At 41.1% G+C, this 24,122-nt stretch overlaps 1 protein-coding gene across 5 annotated transcripts in view; it reads right to left on the bottom strand.

The window, feature by feature from the left end:
- Positions 1–24,122, bottom strand: part of DCLK1 (doublecortin like kinase 1) — a 358,368-nt gene that overhangs the window by 320,761 nt on the left and 13,485 nt on the right. For 4 of the 5 annotated variants that reach the window (XM_058548007.1, XM_058548006.1, XM_058548010.1 and 1 more), the window contains exon 2: positions 6,752–7,146. In XM_058548007.1, the coding sequence (XP_058403990.1) occupies positions 6,752–7,146 (395 nt within the window). Of the gene's footprint in view, positions 1–6,751; positions 7,147–11,805; positions 12,047–24,122 lie in introns of those variants that run through there. The other variant, XM_058548008.1, reaches the window with a different exon arrangement.

The raw sequence follows: 24,122 nt of genomic DNA on the forward strand, positions 1-24,122 counted from the left end.
AAAGAGTAACATTGTTAAAACAGTAATAAGGACTTGAAAACTATAATAATAGTGGTGGAGAGCAGAGAACAAATTGAAGAAATGTCTTAAGCAGAATCAACAGAATTTGGTGACAGCTTAGATCTGACGGATGAAGAGAAGGAGTCAAAAGGGATGTTAAGTTAGATGGTGACGCCATTTAACAAGATCCAGAAAATGAGAAGAAGAATGAATTCTGGATAAAGGAAAAGAATGAGGTCAAATTTATACACGTTGAGTTTGAAAAGACTAAGGATTAGAGTATCGGTTGACTATATCCAGGTGGTTGCAGTGCAGAAGCAAGGTCTGATGTGGGAGTAATCTAGTCTTAAAAGAGTGGTTAAAATAACAGGAGTTGATGACATCACAGAAGATGATCCAAAGACAGGAAAGCAGAGGACATCTTGCTTAAAGGTGACACAAGTAAAGGGGGACAGAAATCTCCATGAGAATACCATAGGAAGTCGTCATGGCAAAACCCACCAATAAATGCCAAAATTCGCAGGCAAAAGTTTAAGGAGAAACAAGATATTTACATAGCCTCAAAGTTTCTCCCTAACACATGTACTAATTACAAAGGTAAAATAGTAACTTAAGAGCAAAGATAACTGGGAGACACCACTTGAACCAATTGATCACAGTACTCTCACCAGTAGTAAGACAGGCAACATCATGTACCCCCTGAAATGATACACTGAGAAGGGCACAACGTCACTTCTGTGCAATTCTTGCTACAAATCCATAACTTCAACCCAAACTGAAGGTAAACCCATCAGGTAAACCCAAATTGAGGGACATTCCACAAAATAACTGACCAGTATTCTTTAAAACTGTTAAGTCATTAAAGACAAGGAAAGACTGAAGAACCGTCACACCTTGGAGGAGATGAAGGAGACATGACAACTAAATGCAATACATGATTCTGGAACAAAAAAAGGCCATTAGTGGAAAAACTGATGAAAGCTGAATAAAAACTGTAGTTTAGCGACCAGTATTGTTCCCAGGTTAATTTCTACTTCTGATAATTGTACCATGATTGTATAAGATGTTCCATTGTGGGAAACTGGCTGAAGGTCATATGGGAACTCCCTATCTTTGTGACACTTCTGTTAAGTCCAAATTATTTCAAAATAAAAACTTTAAAAAATGAGGCAGGTAGCCTGGAAAAAAAATAAAATTGAATCCCTACCTCACATACTGTCCTAATAATACTCCCATTAGAATATTCTTTTTAATGAAAACATATAAATACTAGAAGAAAATGAAGGAAATGGCTTTATAATCTCAGAGTACAGAAGGCCCAAGAGGCATGAAGATGAAGCCATAAACGAAAAGACTGATACATTTGATTATATAAATTTTTTAATAATCTGCATGGCAAAAAACCATAATAAACAAAGTCACTAGATAAAGGAAAATCTGGAAAAAATACTTTCAATTAATATCACAAAGGGCTAATACTGTTAAAAGAAAAAAGTCCTACAAGTCAATAAAAAAAGATCCCAATCCGGTAGAAAAACGGTCAAAAGCAATAAAGAGACAATACATCGAAAAAGAAATACAAATGCCTTTTAATCATATGAAAAGATGAAAATTAAAACTATAATGAGATAACGTTTTTCTTTTCTTAATAGATTGGCAAATGGGAAAACATTTGGTAACACATTGCCTTGCTGAGGGTGTAGAAAAACAGCCACTCATACATCATTGGTGGGAGTGTAAACTGTACCACTTCTATGAAGAGAATTTTGCAACAGCTCTTACAAGTTTAATGCTTGTACCTCTCTATCCAGCAATATTACGTCCAGGAATTTATCCTACAGATATTCCCCTATATGAATGGAAAACTTATATCCATGGATATTCACTGCAAAACTGTTTCTAATAACAAAGGATTGGACACAACCTACATGCCCATCAATAAAAGACTGGTTAAATAAATTATGGAACATTTGTATAAAGGAATACTATGAAGTCAGTAAAAAGAACACAGTAGTTCTACACATATGATATGATACATTGTTAGTGCACAAAGCAAGGTGCAGAACTGTGAGCATAGTAAGTTACCTTCCGGGCAAATGATATGTATATCCTTACCATGCGCTGGTACCTCCGAGAAGCTACTCAAAAAACTAGTAAACTGGTTGCCATCGGGGAATTTTAGAGAAAGCATGTTTTACAAATTTTCGAAAATTTATTTAAATATTTTTAATATAGGGGCCGGCCCGGCGGCATAGTGGTTAAGTTCGCATGTTCTGCTTCAGCACCTGGGCTTCGCCAGTTCAGATCCTGGGCAGCGACCTACTCACTGCTCATCAAGCCATGCTGAGACAGCATCCCACATAGAAGAGCTACAACTTACAACTACAATACACAACTATGTACTTGGACATTGGGGAGAAAAAAGCAAAAAAGGGAGATGGGCAACAGATGTTAGTGCAGGGCCAATCTTTGTCAAAAAAAAAAAACAGGGGCCGGCCCCGTGGCTTAGTGGTTAAGTGCATGTACTCCGCTACTGGCAGCCCAGGTTCAGATCCCGGGCGCGCACCGACGCACCACTTCTCCAGCCATGCTGAGGCCACGTCCCACGTACGGCAACTAGAAGGATGTGCAACTATGACATACAACTATCTACTGGGGCTTTGGGGGTAAAAAAAGGAGGAGGATTGGCAATAGATGTTAGCTCAGAGCCGGTCTTCCTCAGCAAAAAGAGGATTAACATGGATATTAGCTCAGGGCTGATCTTCCTCACGAAAAAAAAAAAACTAATATAGCAGGGAGAGGCATAGAGGAAGACAGTGAATTAGAGAAAGAAAGTAGATGACACCTAATCAGGGGAAAGAAAAATTGCCAAGAGAGCTGGATGACCTGGAAATCATGGCTGGAAAGAGATTCCCTAACTGCAGGGAGATGTGTGAGTTCATTCTAATGAGGACTGGGGAAAAGCCCTTACACTGCAGCTCCAGAGTCAGGCAGTGTCCACTGGGGGATTGGGGGGTGGAGTGTCAAGGTGTGTATAGGAGCTGAGGAAGACGAGGGACTTGTTTATAATACAGGCAGATCTGATGTACAAATTAACTTATTTATATCCAGAAGATAACATACCTGCAAAGTTTTTATCTCAATGCTTAAAGGAAATGCTCTGGCCTTCTCATAGCTACATTCACACAAGATGTTAAAAGAATGCCTATCTGAGACAGTAAAAAGATCAGTGGTTGCCAGGGGTTAGGGAGGAGGGAGGGATGAATAGGAGTTGCACAGAGGATTTTTAGGACAGTGAAACTATACTGTATGATACAATGGCGGATGCATGTCATTATACCTCTGTCAAAACCCACAGAACGTACAACACCAAGAGTAGACCCTAATGTAAACTATGGACGTGGGGTTATGATGACGTGTCAATGCAGACTCATCAACTGAACCTTTGAACTCTAAACATCATGATTTTTTTAAAACATATTAAGGCCATTCTTAAGTGTGTGTGTGCATGTGTGTGTATATATACATACGTGCAAGGATAGACACACACAATCATGCATATATGCACACACATACACACACTCACTCAAACATTTATACTTCAGGCTAAGAGCCAGCTCTATCAACGTGCTTAAACCAAATTTAGGCATAATAATCTGTGTATAATAATAATAAAACCATGCAGGTGACTGTGAGACCATTAAAAATAAGGAAACTCACATGTCATTGTAATTGTAATTCCGAATTTTTAGTCTGAGATAAGTGAGAAAGAACAAACTTAAAAAAAAAATTTTGGGCTGGCCCGGTGGTGTAGTGGTTAAGTTCCTTGCGCTCCACTTCAGTGGGCTGGGTTCACAGGTTCAGATCCCAGGCACAGACCTATACTTCTCATCAAGCCACGCTGTGGCGGCGTCCCACATACAAAATAGAGGAAGATGGGCACAGATGTTAACTCAGGGCCAATCTTCCTCACAAAAGAAAAAAAAAAATTCCAAGCCAAATACGCTTGACAATGCACCCACTAAAAGGATTTAATTTAGAAATGAGAAGCTAATAACATGCACTGACGTTTACACAAAATTAGTATGTAAAGCAAGAGATATGAACTGAAGCAATGGTTTGCATTTTAACAGACTAAGCAAAAACATAATTGGCAAAGAGGTGAATCTTAATGAATTTCAGCTCTTTCACCAGTAAGTGCAGCTGCATGCTAATTGTCAGTGTTATAAATGAGAAAAAAATCTGCTTAAAATGACAATTTTTTTTAAATGCAGTCAATATGGGAACTTACACACTGTACTGAAGTCACCATTCAATTCAATCAGAAATAGGTATTTTTTCCCCAAAAAGTAATTTTTCAACATCAGGATATTCAATCTGCAGTTACTTCCTACTGAATGGGGAGAAAAGTACTTGGGAGGCAAATGAAAACATTAAAGTGTTTCTGGAAGCAGTATCTGTCATTCCTGGAACTAAGTCAAGGTTAAAAACATTTGATTTCAAGAAGCTAATACAATCAAATTTCTCATTTAAAACCACTAAGAATACCCCCACTCAGTATCTTATTAGTGGCAGTTATGGCACCAGCCTTGCTGGGTGCAAATCCTGACTCTACCATTTCTTGCTGTGTGACTTTGAGCAGATCACTTAACCACACTGTGCCTCACTTTTCTCATCTTACTGTAAGACAATAACAGTACCTACCTCCCAGGATCATTGTGAGAATTAAATGTGTTCATACTTGCAAGACACATGCTCAGTAAACTGTGAGCTGTCATGATTATCCTCAGTCGGGACAGCAGTCTCTCAAAGCGGGAATCTTTTGTCTTAAAAAACCGACAAAGAAGAAGGCAGCAAGCATGTCATGATGTTGCTGATCCCTGGATGTAAAATACTGTCATTTCCCACCTCTCACACCCTCTCCTTGGTGGACAGGAATTATGGGACTATCTCTGGCCACCTCTCAGTAAAGATCAATTCTGAGTGGGAAACTGATTGAAGTACCCCTCCCCTCACAGATATTGCACAGAGTAAGGAGTTAAACTCCAGCCATCTTAGAATATGCTTTGAGATCTTGGCATATCCTCCCTACGATACCATCCGCCCTCAGAGGGATGGCGTGGTGACTGGTCATGCACCTGACTTTGCATTTGATCTTTATCCAGATCTCGTGGAATATCCCACCAAATGTTTTATTTATCCTTATATTTTCCAAGGTCATGAAAAGGACAGGGCACAAAAATCAAAGCTGCTGCAGAAAGGTTTTGTGTTTATTCTTCCCCTTTAATTTACTGGAAGTTCCAACATCTGAATAGAAGGAAAAAGGCCAAGTCTGCAGGCATCTTGGCAGGACGACAAGTCATCGAAAAGAGATGTGAATTCCCACAAAATAAACACACCAAATCCAGGCTCCTCTGCACCCTCTCAAGTCCGGTCATACTGTGACTGGACTGGCATCCTGCCAAGGGATAAAGGGAAGGAAAATGGGAGAAAGACACAAGAAGCCCTCAGCCTTCAATCACATACAAACTCTGGTTCCAAAGGAGCACAAACGGGCTTCCCTGTGTGCGATCAGGGCAGAGCAACCCAAAACTCCACGGAGGGCTGAAAGGGATGCTTCCTGCTACCTGCACAAGAGAGGGAGGACGTTACATGCAGGGCGTTCCTCCAGGATCCAGCAAGATAACAGGGCCTGGGCAAACGTGGCTGGAGCAAAGATGAACTCCAGGTGAAAACAAGCACTTCCAACCCTCCAGACTTCCTTCCATGTTCCTCTCTGCCATGCATTACCCCATCGGGACCTTGAGACCTCAATCTTAGAAAAACCTACTCTCCAAAGAGGATCAGCCATCCTCGTTTATGCCTTAGCATGAATTTCAACCCAGTTATTTCTCTCCAAGTCATTTTACTCTGCTTATGGTCTCTAAGGTGATTAGAGGCTTTATGTCCTGTCAAATGGGGTGGGCACCGAGGCAAGTACAGCTCAGTGTAGGGGACCACTCTGCTTGCACAGGACACCAGGCCTCATCTGTGGACCCAAATAGTCCTACATCCACACAAAATGTCTAAAACAGATCACTACTGTTAACCTAAATTGGACTTAAAAAAAATAAACTGAACAGATTGGTTCCTTTACATCCTCAAATACCATAGAAAGACAACAATCCTTTAAACTTACAAGGAAGCATCAGATTGGAAAGAATTGCCAGAAAACCTAATTTTCGGTCTAGTATCACCACTAATTACCATGGAACCACAGACATGTCACTTGAATTTTCTGGGCCTCAGTCTCCAGTGAAAAAATTAATGGGTTTGATAACTATCAAAGGTTCCTTTCAACTCTAAAATCTCATGATCCATTAGTTATATTCAGTTCGAGTACTTTTAGAAATTGTGAAAGCAAAAGTTCAACTTGCATCTAGAAATGAATATGAACTATGTGATTAAAGATATGAAAATGGACTTTTAAAATTAATGTAGCATGAGTGTGAGAAAAAAATAGAGAATGCTGTAGAATTAAGAACCTTCTTCCCTCAGCCCATTATTCTAAGCTATCTGACCTAATACCATTAGTTTTTTTTTTTTTAATACTACAACACAGCAAAGTGAACTCTTAAACGTGTGAAAACAATCGGGATCACAGCCATAAGGCTGAACTCTCTTACAGATCACGTGGGAGATGGCTAGAACAAGGTGGAAATGTGAGAAGGTATTCTTTAGGGTCACTTGGGAGTTATCGCATAGTGCTCACCTTCCACCAGTTGGTCCAGGCTGGAAATCTTCTTGAGCCCATCAATGGTGTAGATTGTTCTCACTCCCTGGGGCAAATTCACGTTATCGGACAGAGTTCGGGTCAAATCAGCCAGTAGGGCCTCAAAAGATCGGAACCGGTCTGGGGAGATGGCATACACAATCCCTTTGAAGTATCGATCTCCGTTTCGATAGAAACGAACTTTCTTGGCCTTCTTCTCGGAGCTGAGGGTCTGCAGAGTGCGGGTTCGGTAAAAGCTGCAGTGGGCGCTGTGCGTTGGGCTGGGCAGCCCATTCACCCGCGACCCTCTGCTGTATCTCTGCGCCTTATCCCGCTCATCAAAGTGCTCCAGCTCCATGTCTCTGCCGAAGGACATGAGGGACTTAAAGTTGAACCTATGAGGCATAGAAACAAAAACAGAGACACATACTGATGTTATTTTAAGATCATGATTTGAAAGGCTCAGCTTGAGAGCAGCTGGTGGAAATATTGCTATAATTGATGATATATTTAATATGAGTTTTCAAGTTGGGAGAGAAGGAAGACAACACAGTAACAGAAGTGGCAGCCCCCAGTGGAAACAGCTTACTAATCAACCCCAGTTCTGTTAGAAACAGCTCCTATGTATTGACCACCTATAAGTATCAGGCTTTGAACAGCTAATATTTCTAACTGTCATAACAAACCTTTCAAAGTATTATTATCCCTATTTACAGATGAAGAAACTGAGGCACAGAAAAATTTCTCCTAAGTTTCTTCAAGTAAGACAGCTGAGAAATGTTTGAACCAAGAACTCTGACCCATGTTTGCCTGACTTCAAAGCCCAGGGTTCCGAGTAGGGCAGTGTGCTAATCCTGGAGGCAGGTAGGAAATACGCTTTCATATCACTATAGGCTAAAGATACAGAGAGGTGGTGGGCTAGGAAGCAAAAGAGGGCGGGCAGCATTTAACAGTCAGACTGTAAACGTTTTACTTAACAAACGAAACTCCTCCCCATGTGCTCCCCAAGGCCAGATGGAGAGCAAACTGAATCAGTTCATAGGTTCAACCAACTTAAGGACGATTTTCCAACATATTCACATATCCAATAAAAATTTTTTAAGTGAATTCACCATAACTCATTTACTTACATTTACTGCTTCAGATAAGTTGGGTTAAAAAAAAAAGAAGAAGAAAAAGAAAGAGGAGGAAGGGGAGACGTGGAGGAACAACAAAAACAAGGGATAAGAATTACTTCTTTGGAGGGCTCTGCCTTCACTTCCACTGAGGCTCTATCTTCGTGCTTGAGGAAATCGAGGCTTAAATATGTTGATCAAGTAGATTTCTCAAGGTTACACAGCTGGTACAGGGTCAAGTCCGGATCAACATCTTTAAGCCTCAAGTTCCTCAATCACACAGGGGAACGCTATTAGTACCGTAATGTTAAGTATTAATACATGAAGCACACATGAAGCACTTAAGATAGTGTCTAGCATGTGATAAGTATTAATATTTTTTATTAATAAAATCTGCTTTTCTGTTCCTGACTCTGTCACAGAAAGAACTAGTAGGAATAGAATCTTCCCCTTCTGGTAACAGAGGCTCCTGGTGAGTCCTCCTGACTTCCATGTCACGACATTCTGAAAGATATGCCTGCAGCCCCATGGCCCCATTTTACTTTCTGTGGAGCCTTGTTATCAGCCAGGTGCCTGTGGGATCAATTTATCCTTGCTAGGAGGTTAGCCGATAAAGGCTTGTGGTGTTGCCCCTTGCAGGGGGCTCCATGTTTTAACAGGACAATCTAGAAAGAGGAAAAAAACTCAGCATTCAAAGGAAAGAAGTTTTAATGATAAAATTTCAGGCATGTTGAAATAGAATATAAGGGAAATGGAAAATCTGGGGCAAGAACCTTATGAGTGCTTCCCAAATCCCACCACTTAGATGATGTCACCTTTCCAAAGGTCAATCCAAACTAACCAAAAGTCCTGCTAAGCCTCCCTGACCTTTCCTTGACCTTCAGTAAACTGACCTCCAATCCATTCAGAGTGGCTAAAAATTCATGCTCAAACGCATTCCTAGAAATTGTGTACTCTTGAAATGAAGTGGAAAAAGCTAATACTTATTGATTGTCTACAATGTGCCTGACACTATTATTCAGCAATCAATTGTGTAATATGCTAAAAATGCTCTTCTAAACCTCATGGCAATCCAATGAGATAGGTAATATCACTGTGACTGAGGGTGAGTAGGGATATAGCCAAGGTCTCAAAGTCATCATTGAGGGAGTTGGGATTTGAACCCAGATTTACCCTGACTCCTTTCTTTCTGCCCCATGTGCTATGTCCTAGAGGCCTAGACTCCCTGAGATTGGCCCCTCTTTGCAAGTAAAGCAGGGATTTTTAAAGCCCTCACTCCTAACTAGCTCTGTGACCCTGGGCAGACCACTTAACTGCTGAAGACCTTGTCTGCAGACAGAGGAGGCAGTGGTCACCAGGCCTCTAATGTTTTCACCTGCTCATGATTCTACTGCTGACCCCAGTTTGGGGGGGGCAACACAGTGTGATTTAAATCAGGACTGATTTTTAGTTCAGTGTATTTTTTTTCCTCAAAATATGAAAACTACCTCATGCCTCTTAATAACTCAAAATAGTCTAAATTTGCATTCTCCAGAAAAAGTCATACCATATATACGTAGGCATGAACTGGTTTCACTGATTTTGAAGTTAGATAATTTCAAAACAATTATCAGTTTATATGCAATCTTCCAGGCAGCTATTAATTGAACAACAGAACCAACATTCTGCCCATGATACCATAACTGCTATTTTTTTTATTTGTTTTTAAAAGGCGATCTTTTGTCTTCTGAAAGGGGTGTGTGTTAGGAGTCGGAATGATACTGCCAGTACTCCCGCCAACTCACTAAGATCTTCAAACTTCATAAATTACAAAGGCCAGATTGACTTTTGAAGGTTTTATTTTTACAGGCAGTGATCATTCTTCTAGCCCTAGGGGTTTCCTCCCAAATCTATATAAACCAAAGGAAAACAAGCTGGACTGTAGCAAAGGATGGCACAATTGTGTCACCAGAGAGTTCAAATCTAGTTCAAAGGGGCTCTTGTCAATTCACAATTTGCAAAGGCCAAATAATTTAGCAAGTGTTGAAATTCCCTAGAGGAAACAGGCTTTTAGAACCAAAAATTCCAGAGCAAATGAAAAAAAAGATCAACTTAAAATAGAGAAAAGTTGATTTTGTTTTATTTTACTTGCATATTTCCTCAAAGCAGATCACATGTTCAACCAGGGAAAGAATCACATCTTTTACTTCCCTTCACTGAGCCTGCCCAAAAGTAGACAGTGATGTTGGTGACAAAGAAAAACCACACTCAAAATGAAATCATTTTCAAGGCTTACAGCTACCACTAAATAAATGTCAAAAACCACACTACACACCCTAGTTTTCTAGTAATGATGTGTGGCATCGAAATAGGGATTCTTTCCCTTGCCTTGGCTGGCTCAGCTTTTCAGTTGGCTTAGTCATATATTTGAACCAAGAGCTCCTGAAGAAGATTCACTGGGCTTCCACAGGGTCCCACTTTCTGCACAGGAAGCCCACTAAAGCACACAGGCACACTTTACAGACTATAAGTGGCTAAGAGCCTGGGCACACATGTGTTGTGGTGCTAAGAAGGTAACTACACCGCTTTAGCCACAGAGATCAGGGGCACCTGAGTGGGGAAGATGAGGGCTTGGCTCTTATCCTAGATTTTCCTATAAACACTGCCATGCTAAGAAATCAGCATCCTCAGTTGTTCTCTGCGAGATTTCTCACCATTTTGAGGAACCTCTGTGTTCATCCTTCTCTAGATGAGCACCTAAATTCCTGTTTCAGAGATTTACACACACACACACACACACCAAGCACTACCACATCTAAATAGATGCTGAACCTGGGAATCCCAAGGCATATTTTGCCAGTGGGGTTAGGATGCAGGTGGATGGACAGGCGTGGAATAAGAGGCACACACACCTTCAGAGTGCATGCACCACGCTGGACATAGATGTCACAGGATGTGTATCTTGTATACATGTAACCTACATATAACCTGTCTCAAAATCCCTTCTGACTGGCATTCCTGTGGCATTTCAGACTTAAAACGCTGCCCTAACTTTCCTTTCCCCTCGCAAGGCGATATATTTAGGAACATTCATAAAATGCATTCATGGAACACCCTGCAGTGTGGCCCCTGCACGCGTGTGCACCATAATCTGGACACACATTCACAGGTATGGAGAGTGGGAGCCAGTTTGAATGGAACCTTTCATCTGCTCCATCTCCGACAAGGATTTCCTTGCCAAACCCAGCAGCGATTCCGCGCAAACCTGGTTTTCAAAAGCAGCCTCTTTTGTGGGGCAGTGCAGGGCTGTGCGTGCACTGCCACTAGGAGGAAAATGCCATTCCCTCTCCGCATGCTTTTAGCACTGCAGGTACTAATTTGTACATGAGGCAGCCTCGCTGTCCCCGAAGGAACTTGAGACCCTGCAAATGTACTTGCAACACCCACACTGCAGCCACCCGCCACGCACAGATCGCCCCGTCCTCAAGCACACAGCACCCTCCCGGGCACACGGAAAAGCACACACACAATAAGAGGCCTGGCCCGGCCACTCCTTCCAGGCGCAGACTTGGTCCTCGCTCCGTGGCCAGTTCTGACAATGACACACACCTCTCCCAGCTCCTCCGCCCTGACTCTCCATCTCCACTAACAACGCGGAGAAATGCCTGGGGGCTCCACTCGCCCCACTCCGCGTTTTAAGCCGGGTGGCACCAGACAAAAGAGGCAGGTGCCAGCAGCCCCGGAGCCGCCCTCACACACCGCCCCTGGCTGGAGCCAGGCTGGCCAGGGCAGGGCAGCGCCTTTCGAGGAACGGCTGGCGGGGCGGCGGCGGCCGAGGCGGGGGTACGCCCTGCCCTCTGCGCCCCGCGCTCCCCCGGCGCCCCGCGGCTGCGAGCCCCGGCGGGGCCCACGGCCGGCCCGCCCCGAAACTCCCTTCCCCAGCGAAGGCAAACCACGCACCGGAGAGACGCCGCCGGGGGTCTTTGTGGCCGCGCTCGGGGCCGCCTCCTGGGGCTGTCCTCGCCGGGCTGGGCGCGGCCGGGGCTGCGGGGACGGCGGCGGGGCCGGCACTGGGCTGCAGCAGCTGCTGGAGCGCGGGCGTCTCGGCTGCAGCCGCTAGTGCAGGGATGTGCCTTGGCCCGACCTCATTGAAATGCGGCGCTTCGCACAGCCTCACTCCAGCCCCTCTCTCCGGAGGAGGGCGGCGGCGGCGGCGGGCGCGCTCCCTTTTCTTGCGGCTCACTGGCTCCCACACCCTCCCCGCTCCCTCCTTCTCCTCCACCGCGTGCGCGCCCCGGCGCCCCCGCCCTTCTTGGCAGGGCGCAGCGACTTCAGTGCAGCTGGCTTGAGCAAACCCCCAAACCTCCCCAGTCCGCAGTAGTGGCTGTCTGGAGATAGGGGCAGATCGGATGGTGGACCTGGGGGCAGAGGAAGAGAACGTGGACAGGGCTAGGTCAAGCCAGGAAACATGCAGGGCGGAGAGGTGAGGTGTGGCTCAGCGGTGAGACCCCCTCCCTTAGGGGAGGCAATGGAAATAGTTCCTCCCCCCACCACACACAAACTTTGACGTGATCTCATGGTTTGACACCTTTCCTGGGTTTACGGAAGCCAATGTGATGGCCCTCTCATCACTTCTTGCCCAGGACACATCCACGCAGCGCCTTCTGGGAGGACCAATCCCGGATCTCCCAACCCACCCACTCTAGTGTCACCCTCAGTCCTCCTGATTGGGAAGGGCCAGATCCGCTCATACCTCTCACCTGTCATCTTCACTTGAGTTCACGACTTAAGTCACCCTTGAAATAGTGACCTCTGCTTGGAGCCGAATGTGTCACAGTAGGCCCTTGGTAACTTAAGGGCCGGGTTTCGCTACTGGACACCTCGTGGCTGCCAAGGCTGGCGGTCAGCGCTGGAAAGCCCCATGAGCTCACAGGAGCCTTCGCTCGCTGGGCAGGAATGTTCTCAGAACCCAGGCTGCTCACGGCTTCCTCCAGGTTTTGCACAAAAGTCCATGGCGTGGGAGCAGGATTCAGACTTCCCTGAAACCTTAGCCCGGTTCAGTGGGCAGCCGGAATTCTGGTGCAGTTAATCTCCTGACTTTCAGTCATGTCACTTGAGACATTTATTTATCTCAAATACATGTACATGTATGAATACACATATGTATTTTTTTCTCTTCCTGAGTTTGCACTTTTCAATGGAAAATGAAATTTTATTTTTCTCTTGCCCACTGTGCCCAGTTAATGTATTTGACTACTTATTATTAATAAGAGCTATTCTGAAATATTTTCAAAGTATTACGTAAATACTAAATAATTACCATTTGTTATAAAATGCAGCTGAAATGAGATGCACGTTACATATTCAACAAGTTCTGCAGTATTTATTTTTGAACTAGTGAATAGTCCAGGGATGAGAGTACAATCAAGTCACCAAATTAACTAAATGCAAAGTAGGAGCCTATTCCTTCAAATTCTAATGCAAAATGAGGGCCCAGGGGTACGTGTAGGGAAGGTAAGGAGCCAAGTGTATTTTCTTGAGAATGAAAATCAGAGCTTCTGTTTATCTTCCCAGTGACAAATGCCAGGTGATTTCTGCCAAAATGCTAAACCAAGAAATAAATTCCATCTCCTAACCCCTATGGATATTCTATCAGGGTCATTTCTTAAGCACTTTAAGTAACTCAACCATACCTCTTACCTCTTTCTTAGCTCTTCTACCTGGGACATGCAGATAATGTGTTCAAAGAAACACCTTTGAGTTTGATTCTCTCAGTTGCAATGTGCTCTCACTAGAAATAGTTGGGCATCATTAACCTTTTCAGTACACCAAGGGGCAACTGATCATTAAGTAGATGGGCACACTAAATAGTACCCACTGGCCACTATACTATGGTTGTATCGTTTAGTCAGGATGGCTGCCTGGTACTGAATGGTACCCAGTGACCTGAGAGAAGTAACTACAGAAGTGCCTAAGCTACTTCCAGGGTAGCCTTTAGCAAATCTAACTCCTATTCAATGATAATTCCTAGTTGAAATGAAATTTAACCAAGAAACTCCTAATTCAAGTAATTTTCAAAAACTAATGTTACTTCTTTTACATCACCAGTGTACTGATCAAAGAAGTGACTGGAATTAATGCATCCTTCTCCCCATGAAAATCTGAAGTTAAGAGAGTTCTCACTCTAACTCCCCAAAGTTAATGCTATTGAAACTATGTACCCCAATTGCTGTTCCAAGCGGCCACAGCTCTGCATCCTGCAGGATGACAATGGCTTGGCCACAGTACTGTCAGTGACTCCTATTAACTGAGTACTTGCTTTCTGCTGTGCCAGGGGTTTTAATACATTTTCTTATTTCATTCTCACAAGAACCATTCAAGGTAGGCATTATTATCTTCATCTCACAGAGGAAGGAATGTAGGCAAAGGAAAGTACCTCATTTGCCCATAGTCACTCAGCTAATAAATGTGGAGCCCAACTCCGGTTTTTAAAATCCCTCTGTTTTAAAATTCAAGTCACTTTTCCAACTGCTATGGCCATATGCTTATAAAGCAATACCAAATTCTAGTGTGACGTGTAATCTCTTTTGGGAAATGCAGTCTTTTAATCAATGAATTTTTTTTTAATAACAGAAAGAGAGGACAACTCCTGTTATGGTGAACGCTGCTTCCTGCAGTGATGGGTACCATCAAACATGTCTATTCTGAGCTAAACTTTTCAGGAGAACATTTGCACTTCATGCTCTGACACAAGCTTGATGGACAATCTTATCTATATGTGCTTTTTTCTTTTATTCTGAAAGTAAGTTTTCAGGTGCAAAAGAGGGAAGAGAAAAAGAACTAAAGAATAATAATTTTTAGTTGACCATGTATCTCTTTGTCAGGTACCTGTTATTGGCTTCTTCATAGAAAATATACCCAATCATGTAGATTCAAAGAGAATTACAGATTAAGGGAGATTAGCAGGAAGAGATGCGCTTCCTGTTTTTCCCCTCTAGGAGGGCAATTTACTCTGTCCAGTTCAGAATCTCTCTCCAGTCCTCCTCTGGGGCCAAAGGCATGCAGTGCTCCTGGGCTGGGGTACCAAGCATATTTAGTGCCCATCACAATTGTGAGAAACAGCTTTATAGAATATGACCATCATTCTAATTTCCCTTTGTATTTCTTGCCCCATGGTAAAGGATCTCGATGGCATTTCCCATATCGTTTCACAGTTGCCCCTAATTACTGAACACTTCTGCCTTCTGTTGGAATGACAGAAACTCCATGATGAGGGACCTTGGTAGCAGCCTGTCCAGTTTTACCCCATACATGACTTCCCTCCACAACAAGTGCTCTTGCAGCCTCCACTCTTTGCTCCTAAAGGTGGCACATGTGACAAAAGTGAAGCAAAAGACTATCCTCTGAGAACAGGATAGGTCAGGGGATTCTAGGCATAATGGATGAGATCTCTAAAAATAATTCTTTAACTGGCCATTTATCTCTGGCTTGGCACTCCAAACATGCTGAGGGTCCAAACTATGTAAGGTTCTGGACCTGCACAAAAGAGGAACGGACTCTACCTCCCAGAGGTACCCTCCCTCAGCCAACAGAGAGCTTCCAAAGTTCATTTCTCCCTTTCCTAAGTGTAATTTCCTTGAGTAGAGGAGAACTCAGCACAGCCCACTCCCCTGCTGGGCAGCACTTCAAATTAAACTGAGAGCCACATCCCTGGTAGCCTCGGGTCTTCTCTTTGGATCTACAGAGAACAAGTCTAATGGCCCTGACTTTTACTTGCCAGCCCTACTATATTCTACCAAATTCTACTCTTCATTAACTAGGAATCCCCATCCCTTCGACTATTTCTCATATGACATGGTTTGGAAGTGTCAGTGGTGTGCAACTGTCAGTACCTCCCTCAACATCTGCCTCTCAGAACTGGACTCAGCATGGCAACAGTGTTCTGACTGGGGAAACTCCATGACTTCAGCTGTTCCCGCACATTGCTTATATTAAAGGAGCTTATCATCAAATCAGCGTCTCTGGCAGGTGTGACACTCTATTGACTCATCCAGTTCATTAAAATTTCCATGTGTTTCACATGTTTTGCTCTTAAGGTCCTCTTTCTGTATTTGTTCAACTAGATTTGGAGGACCTAAGTCCAGCGCTCTGTATTTTCCTTATTAAATTGTGTGTTATTTGATCCACCTTTCTAACCTGTTGAGTGAGATCCTTTGGACACATTTTGTCACCTTACACAAGAGCGATCCCTCCAGCTTCCCATCAGTCTGATTAACACTGCACCAATGTCCTCATCTCAGTTGTTGATAAAAGCTTTCAACAAGAACATGGTCACAGCAGGCTCCCTCAGCTTACTGCCCAGGATCTCTCTCCAGGTTGACAGCTGGTGGCAAATGACTCTCTCAATGTACTTGAGTAATTACAGAGGTTAACATGTTATCTACAGCATATAAATATCTAGAGATCCAGTGTTAGCTAAAATTCACATTTTTACATCTAAGATTAGATCCTTGACTTCGATGCCATTCTGGGTCATGAGTATTTAGAGACCATAAAAGTTTTCATTTATTCATCCATTTATCCAATAAATAATTTTCCAGGGTCTTCAATGTGCCAGGCACTGTGATAGATGGGAATAATACAACCATGAGGTAGAATTACAAGTATTCTCAGCCCACGGCATTGACAGCCTGTGGGGAGACAGATGTTAAATGCATATTTACACAAATAATTACTGAATTTCAATATCACTAAGTACTGTGGAGGAAAAGAACAAAGAGCTTCAGAGAGAGCTTCACTTCCCTGAGGAAGTAACATTTAAGAAGAGACCTGAAGCCAGCCAGACAACAGGGTAGAAGAATATGATTCCGCGCAGAAGAAACAACTCTCTGAAGACTGTGTGGGAAGCAGTTTGCTGAAGGAGCAAGAGATGGGTGGAGCAGCTGGAGTGCTGTGAGCCAGGCAGAATGGAGAAGGTGCCGCTGCAAAGGTGGGCAGATGCCAGTGCCCCAGGCTCTGTGGGCCATATTAAGGAACGTGGGCTTTGCCCTAAGAGAAAAGGAGAAATCACTGAAGGGTTTTAGGAGAAAACTGGCAAGATCAGATTTGCATGTTTAAAAGCTCCTATAGCTTTTCTGGCTGCTATTGGAGCATATTGGAGAAGGATAGGGGAATAAGAACAATTTTACTGCCAAGGTCGTGGTTGGAGAGGGTGGCAGGGGAGTACAGTGGGTGGGAGGGAAACTTTGAGTTGTTATATGTCTACTATGGTTCCCTTGTTGTGAGGTGAATCTGAGCTTATTAAGGTATTCAAATCCATGGATTTTTTTAAGTCCATGGATTAAAGATGGCATCTACAAACGAAAAATATTATTGTTTAAAATTACAGGTTGTTTTTGATACAATCATTTCGGCAAAATTATTTAAAAGTGTATATTTGTTTATTCTGTCATTGGCCCAAGGCATGGAGTTGTCCCCCCAACATAATGAAAATTTTACTTAAGGATCCTAAAATTAATCTCAAAATAATCACCTTTGTTGAAACGCATTTAAACAGAATTTCATTTTGCCAGACTCTTTCTTCCAGAAGTTTCTTAAATAGACAATTCACTTTTTATATTCACTAAGGCATACTTATATTAAAATATATCACTTTGTTAATTCCCATTTCCTGAGAATCTCACTGATTCTATGGGACACAAATACTGAAGAAGTTACAATAGCTTTGTCAGGGCTCTAGGGCTCTAGGAATGTGGCAGAAACATCTAGGATTTTTTAGACCTGCAGCTCAGACAATAGTGATCATCCTTTTATCAGATACGCCTGTAGACTGAAGAAATTCATCAATAAAGTCAAAGAATCTTTCACAACTTTTTATTGTATCCCAACCAGTCTTATTTTATTTTATTTTACTTTACTTTGTTTTATTTTATATTTGTGCAAGTGGATTCTTAAAAGTATCTCCCAAACAAAGAGAAAACTTACCAAATTTCTGCTGTTGATAATATTCTAAGTGAAAAAAATCAAAGTATTTTTGGAGTATATATATTCTTCTAAACTTTTACTTGCATATGTACTTAAATAAAAATATAATTTCAAATACAAAAAAGTGGAATGCTAATGTATATAATGTTTTGTAACTTTTATTCTTTAAACAATTAACTCAAAATGTATCATAAATCTAAATGCAAAAACTAAAACTATAAAACTTCTAGAAGAAAATATAGGAAAAAAAACTTGGTGACCTTTGGCTACACAAAGATTACTTAGAGAAGACACAAAAACATGAAGCATAAAGAAGAATTAGATAAGCTGGTTTTTATGAGATTTTAAAACTTTTGCTTTTCAAAAGACACTGTTAAGAAAATGAAAAGGCAAGCCACAGACTAGCAGAAAATATTTGCAAAACATATATCTGATAGAGGTTTTGTATTCAGAATAAAGAGTTCTTATAGCTCGATAAGAAGAAGAACAAAAAGAAAGGAGCAAGCAAAAGGTTTGAATAGACACTTGACCAAAGAACAAAAAAGAATGCTCAACATCATTAGTCTTGAGGGAAATGCAAACTAAAATCACAATGAGACACCACTACACATCCAATAATAACTAAAAATAAAAAGACTGATGATACCAAGTGTTGGGGAGGGTGTGGGGCAGCTGGAACTCTTCATCATTGCTAGCTGGAGTGCAAAATGATACAGCCACTTCAAAAAATAATTCGCCAGTCTCTTGTACAGTTAAACATACTCCTACTCTATGATCCAGCAACCCCACTCCTAGATATGTACCCAAGAGAGATAAAAATACATCTACACAAAAAGTTGTATTCAAATTTTTGTAGCAGTTGTATTCATAACAGCTAAACACTACACAAATGTACATCTACTGGTAAATAGATAAAAAAATTCAGCAATGTAAAAAGTGGATGAACTACCATTACATGTAACAACATGGAATGGATCTCAAAGCATTATGTTAAATGAAAGAAGACAGACACAAAGGACTACATACTGTGTAGTTCCATTTATATGAAATTCCAGAAAAGACACAGAAAGCAGATCAGTGGTTGCAGGGGCTAGAGCTGGTAAAAGACTGACTGCAAAGGGGCACAAGTGAAATTTTGGGGATGATGGAAATGTTCTATATCACCATCATCGTGGTGGTTACATGCAGTATCCATTTGTCAAAACCCATACACTTAAAACAGATACATCTTATTGTTTGTAAATTATAACTTAAGAGAGCTGATTAAAAATTTCTGTATGTGAGAAATAAAACCACACATATACGGACAGCTAATTTTCGACAAAGCTGCTAAGGACATGCAATGGAGAAAGGAAAGTCTCTTCAATAAATGGTGTTGGGAAAACTGGACATCCACATGCAAAAGAATGAAAGTGGACCATGTGCTATCGCCATTCACAAAAATTAACTCAAAATGGATCAAAGACCTGAAGGTGAGACCTGAAACTATAAAACTCATAGAAGAAAATATAGGCAACACACTATTTGACATTGGGTTTAAAGGAATCTTTTCGGATGACATGCCTACCCAGACTAGGGAAACTAAAGAAAAAATAAACAAGTGGGACTTTATCAGACTAAAGAGCTTTTATAAGACAAATGAAATCAGAATCAAGATGAACAAACAACCAACCAGCTGGGAGAGAATATTTGCAAAACATACATCTGACAAGGGGTTGATCTCCATAATATATAAAGAACTCACACAATTGAACAACAAAAAAACAAACAACCTGATCAAAAAATGGGCAGAGGAAATGAAGAGACACTTCTGCAAGGAAGATATACAGATGGCCAATAGGCACATGAAAAGATGCTCAACATCACTAATCATCAGGGAAATGCAAATCAAAACAACACTAAGATACCACCTCACGCCCGTTAGAATGGCTATAATCACCAAGACAAAAAACAACAAATGTTGGAGAGGATGTGGAGAAACAGGAACCCTCATACACAGCTGGTGGGAATGCAAATTGGTGCAGCCTCTATGGAAAACGGTATGGAGATTCCTCAAAGAATTAAAAATAGAGATGCCCTATGATCCAGCCATCCCACTACTGGGAATCTATCCAACGCACCTGAAATCAACAATCCAAAGAGGCTTATGCACCCCTATGTTCATTGCAGCATTATTCACCATAGCCAAGAAGTGGAAGCAACCTAAGTGTCCCTCGACTGACGACTGGATTAAGAAAATGTGGTATATATATACAATGGAATACTACTCAGCCATAAAAAAAGACAAAATCGTCCCATTTGCAACAACATGGATGGGCCTGGAGCGTATTATGTTAAGTGAAATAAGCCAGAAAGAGAAAGACAAACACTGTATGATCTCACTCATATGTGGAATATAAACCAACACATGGACAGAGAAAACTGGACTGTGGTTACCCGGGAAGTGGGGGTGGGGGGTGGGCACAAGGGGTGAAGGGAGTCATATATGGGGTGATGGACAAACAAAAATGTACAACCCAAAATTTCACAATGTTAGAAACCATTAAAATATCAATAAAAATCAAAAAAAAAAAAAAAATTTCTGTATGTGAAATGCAAAGTCAAAAGACAAATGAGAGACTGGGAGAAAATATTTGAAATATATATGACAGACAAAAGTTACTATTCCTAACTTATAAAAAGCCATAGAAATTTTTAGGTAAACAAATAATCTGATAGAAAAATGAAGCAAGTATATGCAGTTTGTCATGTTAGGGTAAATGCAAATGGCTATTAATCATATGAACAGATGTTCAACCTTACTGGAAGGTCAGATGGATATAAAAAAAATGAGATGCATTTTCCCCCATCAATTTGGCAGCTATTAAAAACACTGATAATACATATTGCTGGTGAGGATATGGAGGAAAGGACACTCCCACATAACAGTGATCATCTCTTCGGAAGGCAAATCACAAAAGTACAGAGCCCTTGATCCAGCAGACTCTATCCTACAAAAATAAAAGCACCAGTACATAAGAATTTGTGTACAAGGATGTTAATTGCTGGCCTGTCCCTACCTGCAGTGGTAAAAATCTGGGGAAGAAAGAACTGTTTATAAACAGGGAAATGGCTGAATAAATTACAGTACATATGTACATACCACAGAATATTGTGTTGCTATTAATAAAGTATGTGAGGCTATGTATATTGACATGGAGCAATGAGCATGATATACTGTTATATGAAAAGCCAAGTTGCAGAAATACTTACAGTATGATGGCATTATTTGATAATAAAAATAAAGAAAATCTACATTGTATATCGTGTTTACATAAAATTATATGAGCTTAGAGAACTATAGGTAAGCATACATTGTAAAGTGTAAATATTGGCTGACTTTTCTTTGGCATTGTTGCCAGAAACAATGAGGGATTGAGGAATTGTTGCCTTTTTTGTTTAAAGACCTATGTTTAATGACCTGCTACAATGAACACTTATTGCTTTTGTCATTTGAAAAGAAAATAGTTTTGAAAATTGTACACAGAGTGAAACATACTCCCCCTTGCCCCTTATAGTCTGGAGCTTTCAAAACACTAATCCAGCGTGTACGTATGTGCCACTAAACTCTGAAAAACGGTCCTTTCTTGGTTCTAATAAAACACGAGGCCAAATGACTGAATACACTGTTTTTTAAAAAATCAGTAAGTGTGATTCAAGTAACAAATACACACAGAGAGGGAAAAGGAACCAGAAGTGGTTTTTCCCTAAGGGCACCGAGTTTGTTTTCATAGCCTTCCTAAGACAGGAGGACTGGAAACACAGCCTAGAATATTCCCAACAGGAAACACTGACTAGGAAACCCTGTTCAGAAAGCTGTGACCTCTAAGGGCTCCACACTCAGAGAAAGAGTATCTGTCTCAAAATTTGGTGTTAGGTAGAGGAGGAAAATATTCCCAATTTACATATTAACAGATTAAGCTTGAATTCTTAAATATCTAGGAAAATCATTTAAAAAAAAGACACAGGATATGTAATTTCCAAAATAATAATGTAAAATAGATATAAAAGGAAAGGAAATGAAACACAGAACAGGTGGAACAAACAGAAAGCACAAAATAAGATGCTGAAAATAACCCAAATATGTCAGTAATTACAAAAATATAAATGTGGTGAAAATTCTGATTAGCAGGCCAAGTTATTAGACTTGATTGTTAAAATCCAGTTACATGCTGTTGATAAAAGACATATAAAATATGATGATACAATAAAAATTTAAATATAAAGATGTAAAAATTATACCATACAAACACTAACAAAGTTGAGATAAGTATATTAAGTTAAAAATTTTGGTGATAAAGAGGTCTTACTTAGTGATAAAAGACTTAATTGATCAAGAACATATAATGTTTATGAATTGGTATGCACAAAATAACATGACCTCAATAATATAAGTCAAGAATTGACAGAATTATAAGAAACAGAAAAAATTTCAAAAAATTTCCAAATAGTAACATCATACAGTCAATATTCTCTTACAATGTAATTAAGAAGGAAATGAGTAATTAAAGGGAAATTAATTTAAAAACTCACACATCAAAAAATTTTCAAATATACTTTTAATAATACATTGCTCAAAGAAGAAATTATAATGGATTTTAGAAAATTCATTAGAAAACTGATGAACTAAGCATCTATTTTCAGAAGTTAAAAAGAAAATGTCAAAATAAAACCAACATGTTTTTTAAAAAGATAAATATAATAACTCTCATAGGAAAAAATTTAAGATGGCTCTTAAGATTTCTGCCTCTCTCTGCACACACCTCATATAATCCCCACTTGTTGAGTGTTGGATGGGCCTGACCTAACCAGGTGAGCCCCTTTAAAAGAGGATCTAAAGGTCAGAGACAGAAGTCAGAGAGATTTAAAGCTTTGGCAGGAGCTCTCCTACTGGCCTGGAAAAAAGCAAATAGCTCTGTTGTGAACTGCCTATGGGGGCCACATAGAAAAGAACTGTGTTTGGCTGTTCACAGCTGAGAGTGGTCCCCAGTCACCAACTGGCAAGAAAATGAGGACTTCATGTAACCAGAAGGAAATGAGTGCTGCCAAAACCAGTGAGCTTGGAAGAAGATCCCACATCACAGACAAGAATCATAGCCCCAGCCAGCATCTTGATTTCAGTCTAGTGGGACACTGAGCAGAGGATCCAGCTAACCCATTGTTGCTCAGGCTGCTAAGTTTGTGGTCATTTGTCACACAGCAATAGAAAACTAATACAGAGCTGACAATGCTAAAGAAAACAAAGATACAACACAGAGAATCATCAAAAACAAAAGGTGCTTCCTTAAAAATACTCATAGGGCCGGCCCTGTGGCTTAGCGGTTAAGTGCGCGCGCTCTGCTACTGGCGGCCCAGGTTCGGATCCCAGGCGCGCACCAACGCACGGCTTCTCCAGCCATGCTAAGGCTGCGTCCTACATACAGCAACTAGAAGGATGTGCAAATATGACATACAACTATCTACTTGGGCGTTGGGGGAAAAAAAAAGGGAGGAGGATTGGCAATAGATGTTAGCTCAGAGCCGGTCTTCCTCAGCAAAATGAGGAGGATTAGCATGCATGTTAGCTCAGGGCTGATCTTCCTCACAAAAAAAAAAAAAAAAAAAAAACCTCATAAAATAGACCAGGCTTTGGCAGTATCAAGTAAGATAAAATAAAGAAAGAGAAAACGAGTAGCATTAAAAATAAAAAAGTAGACATAACTGCAGATTCTACAGTTATTTAAAGATAATAGGAGGATATTATAAACAACTTATGCCAATACATTTTAAAGCTTAGATAGAAGTAAATTCTCAGAAAAATGTAATTTAACAAATCTGACTCTGTAAGAAATAGAAGTTGCATCAGGATTAAAATCCCCCCACAATGAAAACAACAGCCCACAAAAACAGGTGAGTTCTACCAAACATTCAAGGAACAAATGATTTCAGTCTTGCATAACTATTCCTGAGTAAAAGAAAAGAGAACATTCTTCTCAATTCATTTTAAGGGACTGGTAAAACCATGATATCAAAACCTAACAAGGACAGGTTTTAAAAAAGGCAATTATAACCCAATCTCACCTATAAAAACAGATACAGGGGGCCGGCCCGGTGGCGCAAGTGGTTAAGTGCATGCGTTCTGCCACGGCGGCCCAGGGTTCGCCGGTTCGGATCCCAGGCACGCACTGATGCACTGCTTGGCAAGCCATGCTGTGGCGGCATCCCATATAAGTGGAAGAAGATGACACATGGATGTTAGCCCAGGGCCAGTCTTC

The sequence above is a fragment of the Diceros bicornis genome, chromosome 9 (assembly GCF_020826845.1).
Source record: "Diceros bicornis minor isolate mBicDic1 chromosome 9, mDicBic1.mat.cur, whole genome shotgun sequence".
NCBI classification, from domain to species: Eukaryota; Metazoa; Chordata; class Mammalia; order Perissodactyla; family Rhinocerotidae; genus Diceros; species Diceros bicornis.